The 19,997-nt window shown below is 37.9% G+C and overlaps 1 protein-coding gene across 1 annotated transcript in view; it reads left to right on the top strand.

Annotated features, from left to right (window-relative positions):
* The window catches only part of TTN (titin), a 244,271-nt gene that overhangs the window by 150,619 nt on the left and 73,655 nt on the right, over positions 1-19,997 (top strand). The window contains exons 168-203 of the mRNA XM_082483816.1: positions 480-606; positions 1,358-1,500; positions 3,488-3,611; positions 4,496-4,762; positions 4,910-5,007; positions 5,155-5,323; positions 5,416-5,682; positions 5,818-6,084; positions 6,176-6,454; positions 6,562-6,970; positions 7,074-7,198; positions 7,294-7,560; positions 8,183-8,452; positions 8,558-8,860; positions 8,983-9,285; positions 9,642-9,829; positions 9,917-10,031; positions 10,605-10,889; positions 11,145-11,296; positions 11,422-11,569; positions 11,696-11,873; positions 11,970-12,091; positions 12,189-12,476; positions 12,570-12,866; positions 12,974-13,160; positions 14,282-14,397; positions 14,490-14,789; positions 15,033-15,332; positions 15,426-15,531; positions 16,624-16,820; positions 16,925-17,230; positions 17,329-17,607; positions 18,046-18,345; positions 18,450-18,752; positions 18,849-19,223; positions 19,322-19,624. Of these exons, the coding sequence (XP_082339942.1) occupies positions 480-606; positions 1,358-1,500; positions 3,488-3,611; positions 4,496-4,762; positions 4,910-5,007; positions 5,155-5,323; positions 5,416-5,682; positions 5,818-6,084; positions 6,176-6,454; positions 6,562-6,970; positions 7,074-7,198; positions 7,294-7,560; positions 8,183-8,452; positions 8,558-8,860; positions 8,983-9,285; positions 9,642-9,829; positions 9,917-10,031; positions 10,605-10,889; positions 11,145-11,296; positions 11,422-11,569; positions 11,696-11,873; positions 11,970-12,091; positions 12,189-12,476; positions 12,570-12,866; positions 12,974-13,160; positions 14,282-14,397; positions 14,490-14,789; positions 15,033-15,332; positions 15,426-15,531; positions 16,624-16,820; positions 16,925-17,230; positions 17,329-17,607; positions 18,046-18,345; positions 18,450-18,752; positions 18,849-19,223; positions 19,322-19,624 (8,263 nt within the window). The remainder of the gene's footprint in view (positions 1-479; positions 607-1,357; positions 1,501-3,487; positions 3,612-4,495; positions 4,763-4,909; positions 5,008-5,154; positions 5,324-5,415; positions 5,683-5,817; positions 6,085-6,175; positions 6,455-6,561; positions 6,971-7,073; positions 7,199-7,293; positions 7,561-8,182; positions 8,453-8,557; positions 8,861-8,982; positions 9,286-9,641; positions 9,830-9,916; positions 10,032-10,604; positions 10,890-11,144; positions 11,297-11,421; positions 11,570-11,695; positions 11,874-11,969; positions 12,092-12,188; positions 12,477-12,569; positions 12,867-12,973; positions 13,161-14,281; positions 14,398-14,489; positions 14,790-15,032; positions 15,333-15,425; positions 15,532-16,623; positions 16,821-16,924; positions 17,231-17,328; positions 17,608-18,045; positions 18,346-18,449; positions 18,753-18,848; positions 19,224-19,321; positions 19,625-19,997) is intronic.

The raw sequence follows: 19,997 nt of genomic DNA, 5'->3' as shown, positions 1-19,997 counted from the left end.
ACCAGATCTCTGGCTGCTTGGACAGTTTCTCTGTATTCCTCCCAGGCTATCTGTCCTGTATAAACTTAATCCAAAACATTATATAAAATAGCTAAATAATAAATGATTTTACATAAATAAGTACATTCTGTATTGCTAGTCCCTAACAGTCATGTATTCAAAGTGCAAAGACCTCGTGGAATTCCCTTCTGACTGGTCTACATATGGATATATTGGTTAGTCAGTCAGCACATACCATTCACCAACACGAATATGTTGCCTCTTGCCCTTTCTTTCTAAGAGGAAGCAGACTGTATCGGGAAGAGACTTTGAAAGGAAAGGCCTGTGAATCAAAGTTTCTAATGTATATTGCAGGTTGTAGCAGGTCTAAGTGTTGTGAATGGAGGAGAGATAACAGATGCATGGTACGAGAAGTAGGGACTCTTGAGGTGAGGAACACAAAAAAAGATGCTGAAAAAAAATTGTTTCACTTTTTGCAGGAATGTGAAATCAAGGAGGAAGGCAAAAAGCACTTTCTTACGCTGTACAATGTACGCTTGGATCAAGCTGGTGGAGTAGATTTCCAAGCAGCAAATGCCAAATCCGGTGCTCATCTTCGAGTGAAACGTAAGTGTCTTTTAAACTGAAAGTAATTAATTAATTGAAAACAAGGTACTCTTTGCCTCTTTGGAATGGGTGGAAAAATCTCTATACTGTATTGAACCCACAGCAATTCTTTCCAGAACAGCAGTTCAAGGATTAATTACTCAAACCGTCTTAAGTTTTCAGTCGATGACTGTCCTATATGTTTTTTAACCTTGTATAGAGTTTATTCATATAGGAGACATGAAAATAAGGAGATGGCCTTGAAGGCTGCTTTGCAGTCTGGCATCATGTGTTGTTATGAAATCCAAGTATTACAAGCAAAGGCTTTACTGCATTAAAGTATCATGTTAACCTGAGAGGATGGGATCACAGCAATATCTGGGGATAGGGTTAAGAGCTTGATGGACAGGGACAGGCCACACGGTTGAAGACCACTTGTTTCCCACTCCAATCCTGGCCCTTGCTATTTTGGAAAACACATGCCTTATCTAGCCAGAGGAATGCAAGGCCTGGCAGGGAGACAGATGCACGGCAACTTTCCTGCTGACCTTGTTCAATTTAAAGAAACACGCTCTGCAAATGGGAAATTTTAGGTGACCAGCCCTCCCCCTAAAAACCCAGGGTGGCCTCTTCTATTTAGGGAATTTAAAGAGCAGCATTGCGATGTCTGTCTCTCTTGAGGGAAGCCACCATGGAGATTAGTACATAAGGGCAGCAGCTCTCTCTTGGGTAGAAGTGACCAATCTGAAAATGATGTCTTCTCCTTACCAAGCTCGAGTAATTGGCTTGCTGAGACCCCTCAAGGATGTAACAGTGACAGCTGGGGAATCGGCAACCTTCGATTGCGAACTCTCTTATGAGGGAATCCCAGTAGAGTGGTTCCTGCAAGGAAAGAAACTGGAGCCCAGTGAAAAGGTAAAGAAACTAAACTTTATTTTTCCTCATGTTGCCTCCTCCTTCCTCTTTTTCCACTCTCTTCGCCTTCTTTATTTCTCATTTACTCTCCACCAGTAGAAGTACTAAGGCACAGCAATACAGTAGTGCTGCTGTGCCAAATGATAAATCCTCACTAAATCAGATACAATATTTTTTTTTCCCAGAAATTCCAGTATTCTGGAATATGACAAGTATTTATCGTACAAAGGGAAACTAAAGTTCCAAAGTATCAATCGTTACAACAGTGATTTTGTGCCTGATTCTGTTGGAGACTCAGCCACGGGGCTACTGAATGATTTCTCCTCAGGTTAATTGTAGCTACAGTGAGAGGGTTTTGAAAGGTGCTATCAGGAAATGCTTTTTTTTTCTCCCAAATGCTGAGCTGCGGTCCAATTCTGCATATAAGGGGATTAAGAGGATTCACATTCCATTTCAGGCATTTGTTCTGGCTCCCAAGATAACTTTCTGGGCAGATTTGCTTGTCAAGCACTTCTCACTAGCTATTTTTAACCCTTCATTAAGTGCTGGCTCTTAACTCCGAGATCTGAGCAGCCTGGAATGCAGTCAGTTTAATATTTAAAGTTAACCATAGGGGAAATACATAAAGAAACATAAAGAAATACATTAAGAAACATAAAATATAAATGGATATCACTGGTTTTAAGGCTTCTTTTTCATGTACTCGGCTTAAGGGAAATAATGCAAATGAAAATACAAATTGGAAACCTCAGACAAAGCAAACTTTCCAGGCATTTCACGACCTAGCAAAGCTTCGGAACCTGTAATAATTCTGCTAATAATACTTAGGTACAGATATTTTTCTTTTAAATAGAATTTTTAACATATTATTTTCAGGTTTTACTAGATCTTTCTGAGCTTCACTGAATTTGCCTAAATCAAAACTATTTCATAAAAAAAAATAGAAATAAGAAAGGAAAAACTGATCATGGCAATAGCTGACCCTCTTACAGTATTTAAGGACAGATAAACAAAATTGAAACTCAGCAGATGAGACATAATAAATCAAGGTAATCACTTCTGGGTCTGGGAATAAAAATGCGGAAAGCTGTTTATCAGGGCAGTGGCTTGATAGCTATTACTGCCTGGTAAGAAAAATATTATGTTCAGTATTCTGTATGATGGAACATTATTTTGTTCTTATCTGTCTGACCTATCATTTTAATTAGAAGCTCATGGTTTACCCTTTATTTTTCTAAACTAGCATCTACTACTTGATCACATACTTCTCTGAATAGAAATAAATAGCATTCTTCAACAGCTATGTTAAAATTTACAGCATGCGTGAGTAGCAGCACTCTGCAATGCATTATGTATCCTTGAATCCCCCAGGTCCACTCCTAGAGAAATGGGATGTTTGTGTAGGAGTAGCCCAATTCAAAATCATGATCGCAAAGTAATTTCAGCAATAGATCAACATGGAAATGGGTTTTTAGGCAGAATTTTTAACCAAAATTTAGTAATAGAAAGTCAAACTGCCATTTCCAAAAGAGCGTATAGGGGGGTTCCAAATCTCTTTATAACTCTCTAAAAGTTTTCACTTTAGAAGTAGCCAGGAGTAATACCAACTTTTTCCCACAAATTTACTTATTTTGGTATTTATTAGTAGTGTTCAAAATAAACATGATTTCAAGTCAGCCTCAATTTGAACTTTGATAGTAGACTCAGGTTTTCTAATACAAGGACACAAATACCTTAAAACACAGGGAAACTTAAATTTGCAATTTCTTGTAAGTGAAAGGACAGAACAGAAATGATTCTCAAAATCCTCAAAGCGTTTGCGTCTTGAGCTGTATCTAGTATATAAAAAAGGAAATTATCAAAATTACCTATAAAATTAAATAACCAAACTCCACAGATAACAATAAATAGCAATGCTATTTCATTAAATATTTCTTAAATATTTGTTGTAGATACTTACAAAGGTTTTTTTTATGTACTTTATAAGGTCGTGATACGTGCTGAAGGGAGAGTTCACACACTTATTCTTAGAGATGTAAAGTTAACAGATGCGGGAGAGGTATCACTGACAGCTAAAGATTTCAGAACCCAAGCAAATCTTTTTGTGAAAGGTAAGTCAGTCATTTTAATTATACCATAATCAATGTTAATGGTCCATTCATAGGATGTTAATATACACCATATATCAAATTAGTAGCATCATACATACAATATTGGACTGGTGATAACTTTCCTCATTAGAAAAGCCACTTATGTAAAATCTTTATGCTTCACAAAAGAACTGAGGAAAGGGGGAAATATGGAAATGTGTCACACATGGGAGATCAATCAATTCATTAGGGTTTCCAGGGCTTCATTGCAGACCTGAACATTCAGTTGGCCTCAAGATGACCCACAAATACTGGCCTTTATGTCTCCTGATGGCTTTTTTTCTGTTCTTTGGAGTATACTGAAACCTATGAGAGCACAACTACACCATCAGTCAAGTGACTTATAACAAGTATAACATTGTATAACAAGTATAACATCGACTGTATACCCACTTGCACTGCTTGCAAGTTGTGTATGGCTATCAAGTCAAAAAACTGCACACACTTCTAAGTAAGTTAGTAGTTCAAGGATAAAAAAATCATTCCTTAAGTTCAGAGTATAAGTTCAGAGTCACTGAGATCATGTGGGTATAATTCAGCTAAAGAAACTGAGTTGCAAGGCTTTGTAATGTTTTGTGAGTAAAAACCCCATGGATAAGGATATCTTGCAGTCTAATTTTACAGTAGGCTGAAAATGAGAGAATTAGCTGCATTAACTCAACATGTCTGGGCATAAAAAAAAAAAACAAACGTAAAAAAAAAAAACACTTCAGCAGAGACATTTAAGAGCCTTTTTGATAAGTCAGTCAAGGCAAATTAGTAAACAGTACGGGACAGTTCTGCACCAGCATAGGGCTGGCTATAATTTAGATATTTTCTATCACAAATCTATCTGTTTCTTTTAGAACCCCCAGTTGAATTTACTAAACCACTTGAGGACCAGACTGTTGAAGAGGAGGCCACTGCAATACTGGAATGTGAAGTTTCCAGGGAAAATGCAAAAGTTAAATGGTTCAAAAATGGAGAAGAAATTCACAAAACAAAGAAGTATGATATCATTTCGGATGGCAGGGTCAGAAAACTCATTATTCATGGCTGCACACTGGATGATGCGAAAACATATACCTGCGATGCTAAGGATTTTAAGACATCATGTTTTCTCAATGTAGAACGTGAGTCATTTACAAATTTCTACAAAATGTCTAAGTGCTATAAATGCTATGTACTAGTGTCTATGACTGGCAATAATATCAATGTCATCACTTTATCCTTCTCTACCGGAGACTTTCCTCTACTAAAAATTTTTTTTTCTCTTACAGCTATTCGCGTTGAGTTCCTGAAACCCCTAACTGACCTTGAAGTTAAAGAAAAGCAATCTGCTCGGTTTGAATGTGAAATTTCTCGTCCAGGCGTCAAGGTCAATAACATTACTTTTTAATCCGAGTAACTCCTTCAACTAGAGCTTTTTTTTAAATTGAGAACTTTATTGTGTTGTTACAAAAGAACACATAACAGAAATCTATGTTGAGTATGTTAATAACCACATTGATTTGTTCTAAAACAGGTGAAGTGGTTTAAGGATGGCATTGAAATTAGGAAAGGCAAAAAGTATGACATAATTTCCAAAGGTGCAGAACACATTCTTGTTGTCAGTAAATGTGTCTTTGATGATGAAGCTGAATACGCGTGTGAAGCAAAAACAGCTCGAACTTCAGGCCTGCTTACGGTGATAGGTAAACACCATTTTTTAGAATCTGATCTATAAACAAGAAAGAATGGGTTTTTGATGAAAGGCTTTAATCATCCTTCTAAATTCTTGTTGCAGAGGAAGAGGCTGTTTTCACAAAAAATCTTCCTGATCTTGAAGTAAATGAAAATGACACTGTAAAATTGATCTGTGAAGTTTCAAAGCCTAATGCTGAAGTTACTTGGTTTAAAGGGGATGAGGAGGTCCCTGATGGTGGTAGATTTGAACACATTTCTGATGGCCGAAAGAGAATTCTTCTCATACGTAATGCTCATCCTGAAGATGCTGGCAAATATACTTGCAAGCTCCGAGGCTCTAGTACAACAGGAAAACTTACTGTACATGGTAAGAGATTTACTTTGGTGGCCTTGTTTTCTGGGGAAAAAAAAATCAATAAGAATACACAACTTGGTTTATTCTCTTCATAAATAAAAAATTAAAAAAAAAATCATATATATCTACAAAAATGTTTTCTTTCAGAACTTGCAGCGGAATTTCTTACCAGACCACAAAATCTTGAGGTGCTTGAAGGAGACAAAGCTGAATTTGTCTGTTCAGTATCCAAAGAGGCAATTACAGTACAGTGGCTGAGGGGTGACACAGTCCTGGAGCCTGGTGATAAGTATGACATCATTTCAGATGGCAAAAAGAGAACACTTGTGGTTAAAGACTCTATTCTAGGAGATGCAGGAAAGTATACTGTCATGGTTGGTGAAGCTAAAGCTACAGCACGCTTAACAGTGATTGGTAAGCTTTATTTTATGAATGTACAGGTGTGTATTTCCTTGCATTCCTTATATTACATGATGTCTTATTTCTTCTATTTGCTCCATTTCAGAAAAACTCAGGATTATAACTCCCCTTAAGGACCAAGAAGTTAATGAGGGTCAGGAAATTATCTTCAACTGTGAAGTCAATAAAGAAGGTGCCAAAGAGAAGTGGTACAAAAATGATGAGGCAATATTTGATAGTGCAAAATACATTATCGTCCAGAAGGATTTAGTTTACACTCTCAGAATCAGAGATGCACAGTTGAAAGATCAAGCTACCTATACCATCTCACTGTCAAACCAGAGAGGCGAACACGTCAAAAGCTCTGCTGCCTTAACAGTATTAGGTAAATAACTTGCACTGTTTTAAAATTATTTCATCATTTTACATTCAATTTCACATTAGGATCATAAGGATGTGAATTAATCAGTTTGGTTTTTTCTGTCTTAACAGAGGAGGATCTCAGAATTGTTGAGCCTCTTGAAGACATTGAGACCATGGAAAAGAAAACTGTCACGTTCTGGTGCAAAGTCAATCGCCTTAATGCAACCCTCAAATGGACAAAGAACGGTGAAGAGATCACATTCAGCAAGCGCATTTTGTACAAAATAGATAAATACAAACACTCACTCATCATTAAAGACTGTGGGTTTATAGATGAAGGTGAATACACTGTTACTGCTGGACAAGACAAATCTGTTGCGGAGCTCCTCATCACAGAAGCACCGGCAGACTTCATTGAACATCTCCGGGACCAGACCGTCACTGAATTTGATGATGCTGTCTTTACGTGCCAGCTTTCCAAAGAGAAAGCCAGTGTAAGATGGTACAGAAACGGAAGAGAAATCAAAGAAGGCAAAAAGTATGTACATTTTATTATGCTTCTTAATATGCTAAATGCGCTTGCTTTACTTTGTTGCTTTGTCTGGAAACTAAAATGCTGCTTACTTTTCTCCCCCATAAAGATACCAGTTTGAAAAGGATGGAAATCTGCACAGATTAATCATCAAAGATTGTAGACTAGATGATGAGTGTGAATATTCCTGTGGAGTGGATGACAGGAAATCTAGGGCAAGACTTTTTGTTGAAGGTATGAGTAAATTTGAATAGGATTTGTTTCTTCATTATTTAGTAATAATAGAAGCAGTACAGAAATAACACCAAACGAATTGACATTTATTTCAGAAATCCCTGTTGAGATCATTCGACCACCACAAGATATTTATGAAGCTCCTGGTGCAGATGTCATCTTCATGGCCGAGTTGAACAAAGATGGTGTAGAGGTCAAGTGGTTGAGAAACAACATGATTATTGTCCAAGGTGACAAACATCAGATGATGAGTGAAGGAAAGGTCCACAGGCTGCAGGTGTGCGAGATAAAGCCCCGTGACCAAGGGGAATACAGATTTATTGCCAAAGATAAGGAAGCGAGAGCTAAGCTTGAATTAGCTGGTAAGTTGCTTGCTTTGCATTTCTTTTATAAAATCTTAGATTAGTCAATTAGCTATTTAACTACATTGATATTTGTTCCTTGTTGAATTATAATGAATACACAGTCAGGCTGAGACAAGTGGAAGTCTGTTAAACTGTATGAGTTATAATTCAGGCAACAAACATTTTTTTATTATACCATGCTGATGCAACTGTTGAGGAAAATATAGGCCACTTTCCAGTGTCTATACCAAAGAGCATGAAGTGAGCTTAAAGGAGACACAATCTTTTCTTTAGGTGACTGCAGATCTAAAACACAAAAATTATTGGGCCTACTCATTTCATTCATATAAGACATTTAATTCCTAATTTGTCTATTTTACAAGATCAGACCAATAAAATCCATTACGTTAATTCTCAAAAAGCAAATCCCTCTTCCCTGATCTTACAGGAGGACACACTACATACCAACCAGCCTGACTTACTTTCTCTGGAGCAATCTAATGAGTATATGAAGGATTTGCTTAGAATTCACAGATCAGCTCCTTTTACTTTTCTATGTTAGCTTCTTTGCTGACTACACAAATATAGAATATTTTTTTTTAATATGTAAGTACTTAATTGTCACATTGATCTTCCTTAGCTGCACCTAGAATCAAGACTGGTGATCAAAACCTTGTGGTTGATGTTGGGAAGCCTTTAACGATGACTGTTCCATATGATGCCTACCCAAGAGCAGAAGCTGAATGGTTGAAAGGGGAGGAAAGTCTGCCCACAACAACTGTTGATACAACAACTGACTGCAGTACCTTCAAAATTTATGAAGCAAAGAAATCAGATAAGGGAAGGTACAAGGTTATACTTCGAAATAAACATGGCCAGGCAGAAGCATTCATCAATGTAGAGGTCATTGGTAAGTACTCCCATCATTAAAAACTTTCTTACATTTATTTAAGCCAGATGAAAAAAAAAAAAAAAAGAAATGCAATGCCCTAAAATATTGTCATGTCTTTGTTAGATGTTCCAGGTCCAGTTAGAAACTTGGAAGTCACTGAAATTTATGATGGTGAAGTTGGCCTTGCCTGGCAAGAACCAGAAAGTGATGGTGGAAGTAAAATATTAGGCTACGTCATTGAAAGACGTGATGTCAAGCGTAAGACCTGGATTATGGTCACTGATCGTGCTGAAAATTGTGAATACACTGTTACTGGACTTCAAAAAGGAGGAGTTGAGTACCTCTTCCGTGTTAGTGCACGGAACAGAGTGGGCACTGGTGAGCCAGTGGAAACAGAGACACCTGTGGAAGCTAAGAGCAAATTCGGTGAGCAGAAGTTATGAAAATCTCAGTGTTTGATGACAGTGTAAAAAAAGCAGTGCAAACTCTAAGAATAGGTAATAAACACATACCTTGTTTTTCCTTTTTCTCCCCAAAATAAAATGCAGAAGTTCCTGGTCCTCCTCAAAACGTAGAAGTTACCGATGTGAACAGGTTTGGAGCTACACTTACCTGGGAACCACCTGAGTATGATGGAGGATCTCCAATTATTGGCTATGTTATTGAACTGCGTAACAGAGCTTCTATCAAATGGGAGCCAACTATGACCACTGGAGCTGATGAACTGTCAGCTGTCCTGACTGATGTTGTGGAAAATGAAGAATATTTCTTCAGAGTAAGAGCTCAAAACATGGTTGGAGTTGGCAAGCCAAGCCCTGCTACACGTGCAGTAAAAATCATGGACCCAATTGGTAAGTGTGCAAGCACTGATTGTGGTTACATTATGAGACAGGGACATTTTGGCTGTCTTTATATTATGTGTGCAGAAAAGTTCAATTGAGAAACACGTTTGCTGCAAATACCATGTACAGTTAGATTTTTTCTACTTTTGTCCTTCAAATATATTAGAAGTACCTTGCGACCCTTTGGTTCAGTAAGAACTCCAAATATTTTTGCTCTGAAATTAGCATTCAGCCTCAATTTAAAAAAAAATGGTTTAGAAAAAGCTATGCAAAGGCTGTAAAAAGAATACTTTAGAGACAGCTGATGTGCAGAACCATACTCCTTTATCAGTTGCAAAAATCTTTTTCTCTCAAATTATTTTCAGAGAGACCAAGTCCTCCCATTAACCTGGATCATTCAGATCAAACTAAGTCATCAGTGCAGCTCACTTGGGAACCTCCTCTCAAAGATGGAGGAAGTCCAGTCTTAGGCTATATTGTTGAGAGGCAAGAAGAAGGAACAGACAAGTGGATTCGCTGTAACCCGAAACTAGTACCTGCTCTTACTTTTAAGGTAAGATGTTCTGTTCATCAACAAAGTACTCAAAATGTGTAGATCATCATTAATATGAGTTACTATATGATTATTTGTCCTTTTTAGGTAACTGGATTGAAACCAGGATGCAGTTACTACTACAGAGTCTCAGCAGAAAATGCAGCTGGTGTGTCTGACCCAGCGGAGGCTATTGGGCCATTAACTGCAGATGATACTTTTGGTAAGCCATATGCTCTTTATTAAAGAAAATTAATCAGATAAGACACACAATTAAAGTGCATCTTGCAGGTAATATGTATATTTTTCACCAGATAACTGTGATGCCAACTAGTATAAAGAGCCTTAGATGTTTGAGTTTCTGAGCTATTTCTCCTCCATTATGAATTCTGCAGATAATTAGCTGTATTATTAGGTAGACATCTGTTACGCTGCCTGAAGAGCAAGGCATGACCTTTTGTCTCCTGACCTAGCTTTGTGGAAGGTGGAAGGTAACAGAAGGAAAGAAAAGCAGAGAAGATTTTAAAAAAAAAAAAAAAAGTAAAAAATTTAAAGTTTTTATATTAAAAGGTAAATTAGATCTCCTACTTGATAAAGCTAAGCTGTCTTATCATCTCACATATTTCTAAAAAAAGTTTAGCCAGGAGAGGTAGGGATTGATAAGCCACAGCTAGGCCTACACACTCCAAACTTCAGGCTGAGATACTGTCAGAATCAGCCTCTCAACACAACTATCATTAGCCATATTCAGAATATCTGAAAATATTTCATCAAATCCATTTTCCTCTTTTTTCAGTCGGACCCACAATGGACCTGAGTGCATTTAAAGATGGGCTGGAAGTTATTGTTCCAGAGCCAATCAAGATCCGTGTTCCTATCACTGGCTACCCTGTGCCAACCGCCACATGGTCTTTTGGTGATCAAGTCTTAGAAGAGGGTGATCGTGTAACAGTGAAGACCACTGCCTCCTTTGCAGAACTTGTAATCACTCCAAGCGAACGTCCAGACAAGGGAATTTATTCCCTAACATTAGAAAACCCGGTGTCATCTGTTTCAGGAGAAATTGACGTTAATGTCATTGGTAAGTGGACGTGTATATATTCTAGCAATAACATACCATATTTGTCTTGCTAAAATCTAATTAGGTTAATAATGTGAAATTACACAACTTGCAGTAAATCAAGTATATTAAAATATAACGCAAAACTAGAAATCCATCCTCGAAAAAAACTCTTTTCTGGTTTTCAATATCCAACTTTGCTGGCAGACAGATTACATGAAGATCATCTGCTGAACTCCAATTACAAAATATTTAATACAATTCTGTGATTTCTAGCTCGTCCAAGTGCACCAAGAGAACTTAAAGTTTTAGAAATAATCAAGAACACAGTACAGCTGTCATGGGAACCTCCAGAAGACGATGGTGGCAGTCCCGTTACTGGCTATATAATTGAAAAACGTGAAGTAAGCCGGAAAACGTGGAACAAAGTAAGTTCCTTCTTTCTCATTTAAATTTCTATTTGCTATATTGTTTCCTCATGTGCTACTGAATTTTGGTAATTGCTCTTTGGAAATAAATTTCAGAAACACATTGGAGCTTTCCTTCTCTTTAGGTTACAGACCATGTTGCTGACCAAGAGTTCACTGTACCTGACCTCATCCAAGGAAAAGAATACTTATTTAGAGTTTCTGCATGCAATAAATGTGGCCCAGGAGAACCTGCATATATTGATGAACCCGTAAATATGTCAGCACCAGCAAGTGAGTGAACTGGTTCACGTTGTTGCTGATTTTCTGTTTCCAAAATCCTGCTGATTTTCTTCAAAATAAAAAAATATTTTCCTTAGACTGGTTTCTAAGACCCCTTATGTTTTTAATTTTTAATAGCGGTGCCCGATCCGCCAGAGAATGTTAAATGGAGAAATCCAACATCAAAAGGAATCTTCCTAACATGGGAGCCTCCCAAATATGACGGTGGTGCCCGCATTAAGGGTTATCTGGTAGAAAAATCCCAACGTGGCACAGACAAGTGGGAGATATGTGGGGAACCTGTTGTTGAAACAAAGTAAGTAAATTAAAATCAGAAGGTATATCCTTTCAGCTAACTGAGCCATCCTCACCACTTCAAATATCTGGATTGTTGTTTTTTTTTAACAAACAGAATGGAAGTAACAAAACTCAAGGAAGGAGAGTGGTATGCATATCGGGTTAAGGCTTTGAACAGAATAGGAGCTAGCAAGCCAAGTAAGCCAACAGATGATATTCAGGCCATTGATGCAAAAGGTAATTACTTCAATCACTGAATTACAATAGCTGCTTCATTTTACCAATCTCTGAAGTACTGTTACTATAACCATGTTTTTATTCTCTCCTAAATCAGAGGCTCCAGAAATTTTCTTAGATGTGAAGCTTCTTGCTGGACTTACTGTGAAAGCTGGAACTAAAATTGAGCTACCAGCTAAAGTAACTGGAAAGCCCGAGCCCCAGATTACTTGGACCAAGGCTGACAAAATTTTGAGACCTGACGACAGAATCACCATTGAAACCAAACCTGATCATTCAACAGTCACTATTACAGACAGCAAAAGAAGTGACAGTGGAACCTATATTATAGAAGCTGTAAATTCCAGTGGACGTGCTACTGCTGTTGTTGAAGTTAATGTTCTTGGTATGCATGTATTTTATGTTGTTTTAAAAAATCATTAGTAGTGTATTGAGGTGTGCAAGCAGAAGATTAACATTCGCATCTTGTCCTCTACAGATAAACCTGGTCCACCAGCTGCGTTTGATGTATCAGAAATCACAAACGAATCCTGCCTTCTGACGTGGAATCCTCCACGAGATGATGGGGGTTCTAAAATTACCAACTATGTCCTTGAGAAAAGAGCTACGGACAGTGAAATATGGCACAAGTTGTCATCAACTATTAAGGATACAAACTTCAGAGCTACCAATTTAACTCCTCATAAAGAATATGTGTTCCGAGTCAGTGCTGAGAACATGTATGGTATTGGGGAGCCAGCACAGTGTAACCCCATCATTGCAAAATATTCATTTGGTTAGTTAATTATATTAATGTTAATTTTTTACAATATTTTAACAAGGGAAAAAAAAAAACATATGTGTGATAATTTTGTTTATTTTTAAATTTATCAATTTTTACAGATCCACCAGGCCCTCCAACAGGTCTCAAGCCTACAGAGGTCACTAAAGATTCAGTCACATTAACATGGAATGAACCAGATGAAGATGGTGGCAGCCCCATAACTGGATACTGGGTTGAAAGATATGATCCTGAGCAAGATAAATGGATAAAATGCAATAAAATGCCAGTGAAAGATACAACATTCAAGTAAGACTGTAGTCAGTCTGAAATAGGTCACAGAGACATAAAAATGTAACAATAGGCTTTTAAACAACTTTTACATTGTTCTTACTCTTTTTTCCTTGCTTTCCTAAGTTCAGATCCATCTAACATCTGGTGGCATACTTTTTTAGATACTTAGTTTTAAAGAAGAATGTCTTCACAGAAGAGTGAATCATCTCTTTTTTTTTTTAAAATAGAATCAGAGAATCATAGAAATTTTGGGTTGGAAGGGACCTTTAAAAATCATCTAGTCCAACTTCCCCTGCAATGAGCAGGGACATCTTCAACTAGATCAGGTTGCTCAGAGCCCCGTCCAACCTGACTTCCAGGGATGGCACACCTACCACCTTTCTGGGCAACCTGTTCCAGCGTTTCACCACTCTCAGTGTAAAAAATTTCTTCCTTATGTCTAGTCTAAATCTTACTTCTTTTCATTTAAAGCCATTACCCCTTGTCCTGTCACAACAGGTCCTGCTAACAAGTTTCTTCCCAGCTTTCCTGTATGCCCCCTTTAAGTACTGAAAGGCCACAATAAGGTCCCCCGGGAGCCTTCTCTTCTTCAGGCTGTACAACCCCAACTCTCTTAGTCTGTCCTCACACGAGAAGTGGTCCACCCCTCTCATCAGTTTTGTGACCCTTCTCTGGACCCACTCCAACACATCCAAGTCCTTCCTGTGCTGAGGGCTGCAGAGCTGGGCTCGGTACTCCAGATGGGGTCTCACCAGAGCAGAGTGGAATGTTATGCTTAATAATTTCTGTGCTATGTGATTATTCATTCTAAAATAGCAGACATAACCATCTCAAGTATCTATCTGCCAAAACCATGTTTTTTTTTTCTCCTGATACTCATAGTAACTAACAACAATGGAACACATAAAAATGCAAGATGGCACTCAAAACATTGGTTTCTGTGTCATGGTGCACCATTTTACTGTTGACAATATAACTATTTTGAATGTTCACCATTTCATAAAACATCATTAGCAGTAATTTGGGTATTTTCAGATTTTCCAAGTAGGCTGTAGTATGAAGAGTAGAAAGAATAATGTTTTAGGCATGAATTAATGTGTAGATTTTGTTTAATCAAACATAATTTTTATTTCCAGGGTTAAAGGTCTTACAAATAAGAAGAAATACAAGTTCCGTGTCTTGGCAGAGAATCTTGCAGGACCTGGAAAACCAAGCAAGGAAACAGAGCCAATCTTAGTGAAAGACCCAATTGGTATAATAAATGCATTTTTAATGGTTTAATTTAACAACAACAACAAAATTCTTTGTTTTCAATCACATAATTAATATTGAACTCCTCTCTAGATCCACCATGGCCTCCTGGAAAGCCAACTGTGAAAGATGTTGGCAAGACATCATTATTCCTGAACTGGACAAAGCCAGAACATGATGGAGGGGCAAAGATTGAATCTTATGTCATTGAACTGTTAAAGACTGGAACAGATGAGTGGGTGAGAGTGGCTGAAGGAGTTCCCACAACCGAACACTTCCTCAAAGGGCTGATGGAGAAACAAGAATATTCATTCCGTGTAAGAGCTGTGAACAAGGCTGGTGAGAGTGAGCCCAGTGAACCCAGTGACCCTGTGCTGTGCAAGGAGAGGCTCTGTGAGTATTGTTTCAGAACATGCTGCTACTGCAAATACGCTGTCTGTGTCTTTAAAAAAGCCCCATGTCTGCCTTTCTCTGTAGGTACCAAGTGAACTCTTGGAAGGCTTATTAAATATTAGAATCTCCCCTGCTTCAGCTAAGAAAATGCGAAGTTTTAATAGTTTTGGTGTATTCCCTGTCTTCCAAGATCTTTGATGGGAACTGCCCTAACCCATTTTACCTTCTTTTTCTGTTTTACAGATCCTCCTTCACCACCTCGGTGGCTTGAGGTTATTAATATTACTAAAAACACAGCAGATCTTAAATGGACGGTACCAGAAAAAGATGGGGGTTCCCCAATTACCAACTACATTGTAGAAAAGAGAGATGTAAGGCGAAAAGGCTGGCAGACAGTTGATACAACAGTGAAAGACACCAAGTACACAGTGAGCCCACTGACTGAAGGCTCATTATATGTGTTCCGTGTGGCTGCTGAAAATGCCATTGGACAGAGCGACTATTGTGAAATCGAAGATTCAGTGCTTGCTAAAGATACTTTCAGTAAGTTTCAGATTTGCTTACCGAGTGATCAGTAGAAACAGCTCAAGTGTAATAGATTCCTATTCTGCTAATGTGTGTAATTTTTTTCTTTAGCGACGCCTGGGCCTCCATATGCTCTTACAATAGTTGAAGTGACAAAAGGTCATGTTGATTTGAAATGGGAACCACCTAAGAATGATGGTGGCAGACCAATTCAAAGGTAAGGTCATTTTAAGTTTGTTTAGTGTTTCCTGTAGACGAAGATCTTTTTATGAATGAAGACATTTCTCTCAAAATGTTTAAATATTAAATGGACATATTTTATATGAAAAAGAGGTGGATGGATGTAAAAGAGAAGCCATGTGGTCAAAGCAATTAAGGGCTTGATTTTAAAATGTGGAAATTATGCAAATATACATAACCTAATGTGCATTAACAATGAATGTGTGTCAACATCCTCAAAATAGCATTGAATCAAATCGGATTAAATTGAACCGTATATAAAATTAAAAAAAATCAACCATAGTCTCCAGTTCCTCCAGAGTTGTAGCCGCTTAGACCCGCGTACCAAGTAATACCAGTATATTCTCCTTCTGCCTTAGTTTCTCATTCAAACTGTATACACTCAGCTAAACTGAAGCCTCATCTCTTTTCTGTGCATTTTATTCTTTGTTACACTTTTCAAACAGACTGTTTTACTCCTTTGGGTTGCTTCTGTCTAATCCTTTTCTTTGTTTTCTAAAGTGTCTGTCATCTGAAATTCACCTTGAATGCCAGTTAGATTTTTCCTCTTTATATTTTCACTCTTCCTCTCCTTCCCAATGACAGTAAGCATATCTCAAACTGATAACTTCAGAGATCTGCCTGAAGAACATAAGTCATTTAATTCACATTACTTTCCCATAGCCTATGATATGCTGAATTTTGACAACTGAGTAACTCACAGATAATATCTACAAACATTCTCAGTGGACTAACCTCTGAGATCCAAACTAGCAAAGATACAAGTATAGCTTGGAGGTTCTTTTACCTCTGCAGTTCTCTAAAACTTGAGAGCACAGCAGAAGTTCAGGAATTGGCTTTTAGAATTGGGTCTGTCTGTACTGTCATCCCCATTATGTCCAAGCCCTACCAGGACTACTAGAACTAAGTGGCTGATGTTTGAAATTAAGGTCATTGAATATGTCACCCATGGTTATCTCTACTTTTCCATTGGTCAAACTATTCTAATCTCCCTTTATCTATTTTATTGAGCAAGAAATCTGAAGTGTTCATATGTCAACACTGATAGTGTTTTCCCCAATTTATTCAGATATGTTATTGAAAAGAAAGAAAAACTAGCCACTCGCTGGGTAAAAGCTGGCAAGACAGCTGGTCCAGATTGCAATTTCAGAGTGACTGACGTCATTGAAGGTACAGATGTACAGTTCCAGGTTCGTGCAGAAAATGAAGCTGGCTGTGGTCATCCCAGTGAACCAACTGACCTCATTCATATTGAAGATCCAACAAGTAAGTAGTAGTATACTATACAGTGTATGAATTATGGAAGCAGTGTACTGTCTAGAACAGATATTCTGGGAGAAAAATGACACAATTATTTTCCACTTCTGCAGGCCCTCCTTCACCTCCTCAGGATTTACATGTCACAGATGCGGGTCGAAAGCATATTTGCATTGCATGGAAACCACCTGAGAAGAATGGTGGAAGCCCTATTATTGGGTATAACGTTGAGATGTGTGAAGCAGGAACAGAAAAATGGATGCGAATCAATTCTCGTCCAATAAAAGATCTAAAATGTAAAGTGGAGGAAGGTGTTGTTCCAGACAAGGAATATGTGCTGAGAGTCAGAGCTGTCAATGCTGTTGGAGCTAGTGAGCCATCAGACATCTCAGAAAAAGTTGTTGCCAAGGACCCAGACTGTAAGAATAGATTCCTTTTCTTTTTTTTTCAGATCTGCATAACTGAAAAAAAGAATGGTGTTTCCAACTTTCTAGTAACATTATACTTACTTTTACAGGTAATCCAACCATTGATCTAAAAACTCGTGACATCGTTGTTGTTAAAGGACAGAAATTAAGTATCCCTGTACCCTTCAGAGCTGTTCCATCCCCAACTATAACATGGCACAAAGATGGAAAAGAGTTGAAAGCTGGTGACAGAACAACAATGAAGAGTGACTACACCTCTGCATTGCTTGAAGTCATAGACAGTGTTCATGCTGATGCTGGTGTTTATACTATCACATTGGAGAACAAGCTGGCATCAACAACTGGTTCAGTCAACGTCAAAGTCATAGGTAACTAGGCTTCTTCCATTCTGAGACAGAGACTTATGCTCACTTGAGACCTGCAGCTGACAGAAGAAAGGACTAGAAAAACCCCTTTTCTGTCATGTGGAGGAATCACTTCAAGTCAGACACGCATAGATTGCCATAAAGACATTAATGTTACAAAATCCCACCAAAAAGCCCTTTACCCAAGTTGGTCTAACTTGGTCAGTGGCTTCTCAAAGCCCAATTATTATGAATAGTCATATAAATATAAACAAGCCTATAAGAATTCTGAATATTTTTCACCTTTAGGAACACAAATTCATACATATGCTGTGTAGCCAACATTAGTGGGTTTGATCTGCTTTCTGCAAAGCAAAGAAATGCAATATAATTTCATATTTGTAGGAATCCAGTTTCCCATCTATTTAGTTAACTGGTTTTTTCTATTCTTATTTAAAACAGGTCCACCTGGACAGTGTAAAGACATTAAGGCAAGCGAAGTAACTAAGAATTCTTGCAAAGTGTCCTGGGAACCTCCAGACTTCGATGGTGGTACTCCTATTCTGCATTATGTTCTGGAACGCAGAGAAGCTGGTCGTAGAACATATATCCCAGTCATGTCTGGTGAAAATAAGCTTTCATGGCAAGTCAAAGATCTTATCCCAAACAGTGAATATTACTTCCGTGTTAAAGCTGTCAATAAGATTGGAGGAGGTGAATACCTTGAACTAAGAAACCCAATCATTGCAGAAGACCCAAAACGTAAGGTTTTTTTTTACTACTAAATAATCTGGCAAACTGAATTTTAACTAAAATCTTTATACTTTCTTTTCTCACATGATCCCTCTTTTGCTACTCTTCTGCAGAGCCTCCAGATCCTCCTGTTGACCTCGAGGTCCATAATCCAACATCTAAATCAGTGACACTTACATGGAAACCACCCCTGTTTGATGGTGGAAGCAAGATTATGGGCTATATAATAGAAAAGCTTGCCAAGGGCAAGGAGAGGTGGGAGAGATGCAATGACTATCTGGTACCTCTATTAACTTACCCAGTCAAAGGTCTTGAGGAAGGAAAGGAATATCAGTTTCGTGTTCGTGCTGAGAATGCTGCTGGCATCAGTGAGCCTTCTCGGATTACTCCTTTTGTGAAAGCTGTGGATCCTATTGGTATGAATCGCTCATTTGATTGATTGTAGTAATTGCCATGCATCCTCAAACATATTGGAAGATTCTAATCTCATTTATCATTCTGTGTTATTACAGAGGCTCCAAAAGTCTTCCTTGCTGCAAACCTACAGTCTGGCCTTGAGGTGAAGAGAGGTGATGAGATTATACTTGAGGCACATATTTCAGGGTCACCTTATCCATCTATCACTTGGCTGAGGAATGATGAAGTTATCAAACCAGAGGAAATCAAAAAGAGAGTAACAACATATACAAGGAAGAAGAAGGGTGAAGCTGAAGAAGAGGAACCTTTCCAGCTTTCACTGCCAGAACGTATGAGCATTGACAACCATAAAGAAGGAGAGTCTGTACTATCAATTCGTGACTCCATCAGAGCCGATCATGGCACATTTACAATTAAAGTGGAAAATGATCATGGTGTTGCAAAAGCCTCATGTGAAGTCAATGTGTTAGGTACGTAATTAATATCCTCAAAACCGCCTAGTTGTTCAGAGTATTGGGTCAGAAGTGCACAAGATGAGCACTCATCATTTTTCTTGCTTTACTAACAGATACACCGGGGCCTCCAGTCAACTTTGTATTTGAAGATGTGAGGAAAAATTCTGTCATTTGCAAGTGGGAGCCTCCCCTTGATGATGGTGGAAGTGAAATCCTAAACTATGTACTGGAAAAGAAAGACAATACGAAAGCTGAAATGGGCTGGGTCACTGTCAGTTCAACACTCAGGCATTGCAAATTCCATGTAACAAAACTGATTGAAGGAAAAGAATATCTCTTCCGTGTATTTGCTGAAAATAGAGTTGGATCAGGGCCACCGTGCGTTTCAAAACCAATGACAGCAAAAGATCCGTTCTGTAAGTTTTAATTTTTAAATACAACCTTTTCAGAAAAGCAATGTAAGACTACACAGACTCTTAGAACACTCAGCTTCATCTATGCAAATGTTTCCCAGAAGAAACTTGACCAATGTAATTATTATTTATTGTGCATTTTAAACCATCGAAATAAAGGAAAATATTGAAAAAAATCTAATTTCAATAGTAAAGAAATAAGAATGACAATCACTGTCATAAAACATTACACTTAAAACACTTAACATCTGAATAGTGACATTCTCTGAGTTCAGTAGACTAATATTCTTACCAAAAGAGACAACCACTGCAAGTTTAAGTACCAATTGCAATAAGGAATCAAAGTTTCTAAGAAAGAGAGTAGAAGAACTATGAA

Source organism: Vanellus vanellus (assembly GCF_965231255.1).
Source record: "Vanellus vanellus genome assembly, chromosome: 5".
Lineage (NCBI taxonomy): Eukaryota > Metazoa > Chordata > Aves > Charadriiformes > Charadriidae > Vanellus > Vanellus vanellus.
Note: the sequence above shows the minus strand (reverse complement) of the source record. Positions and strands in the feature narration are given on the sequence as shown.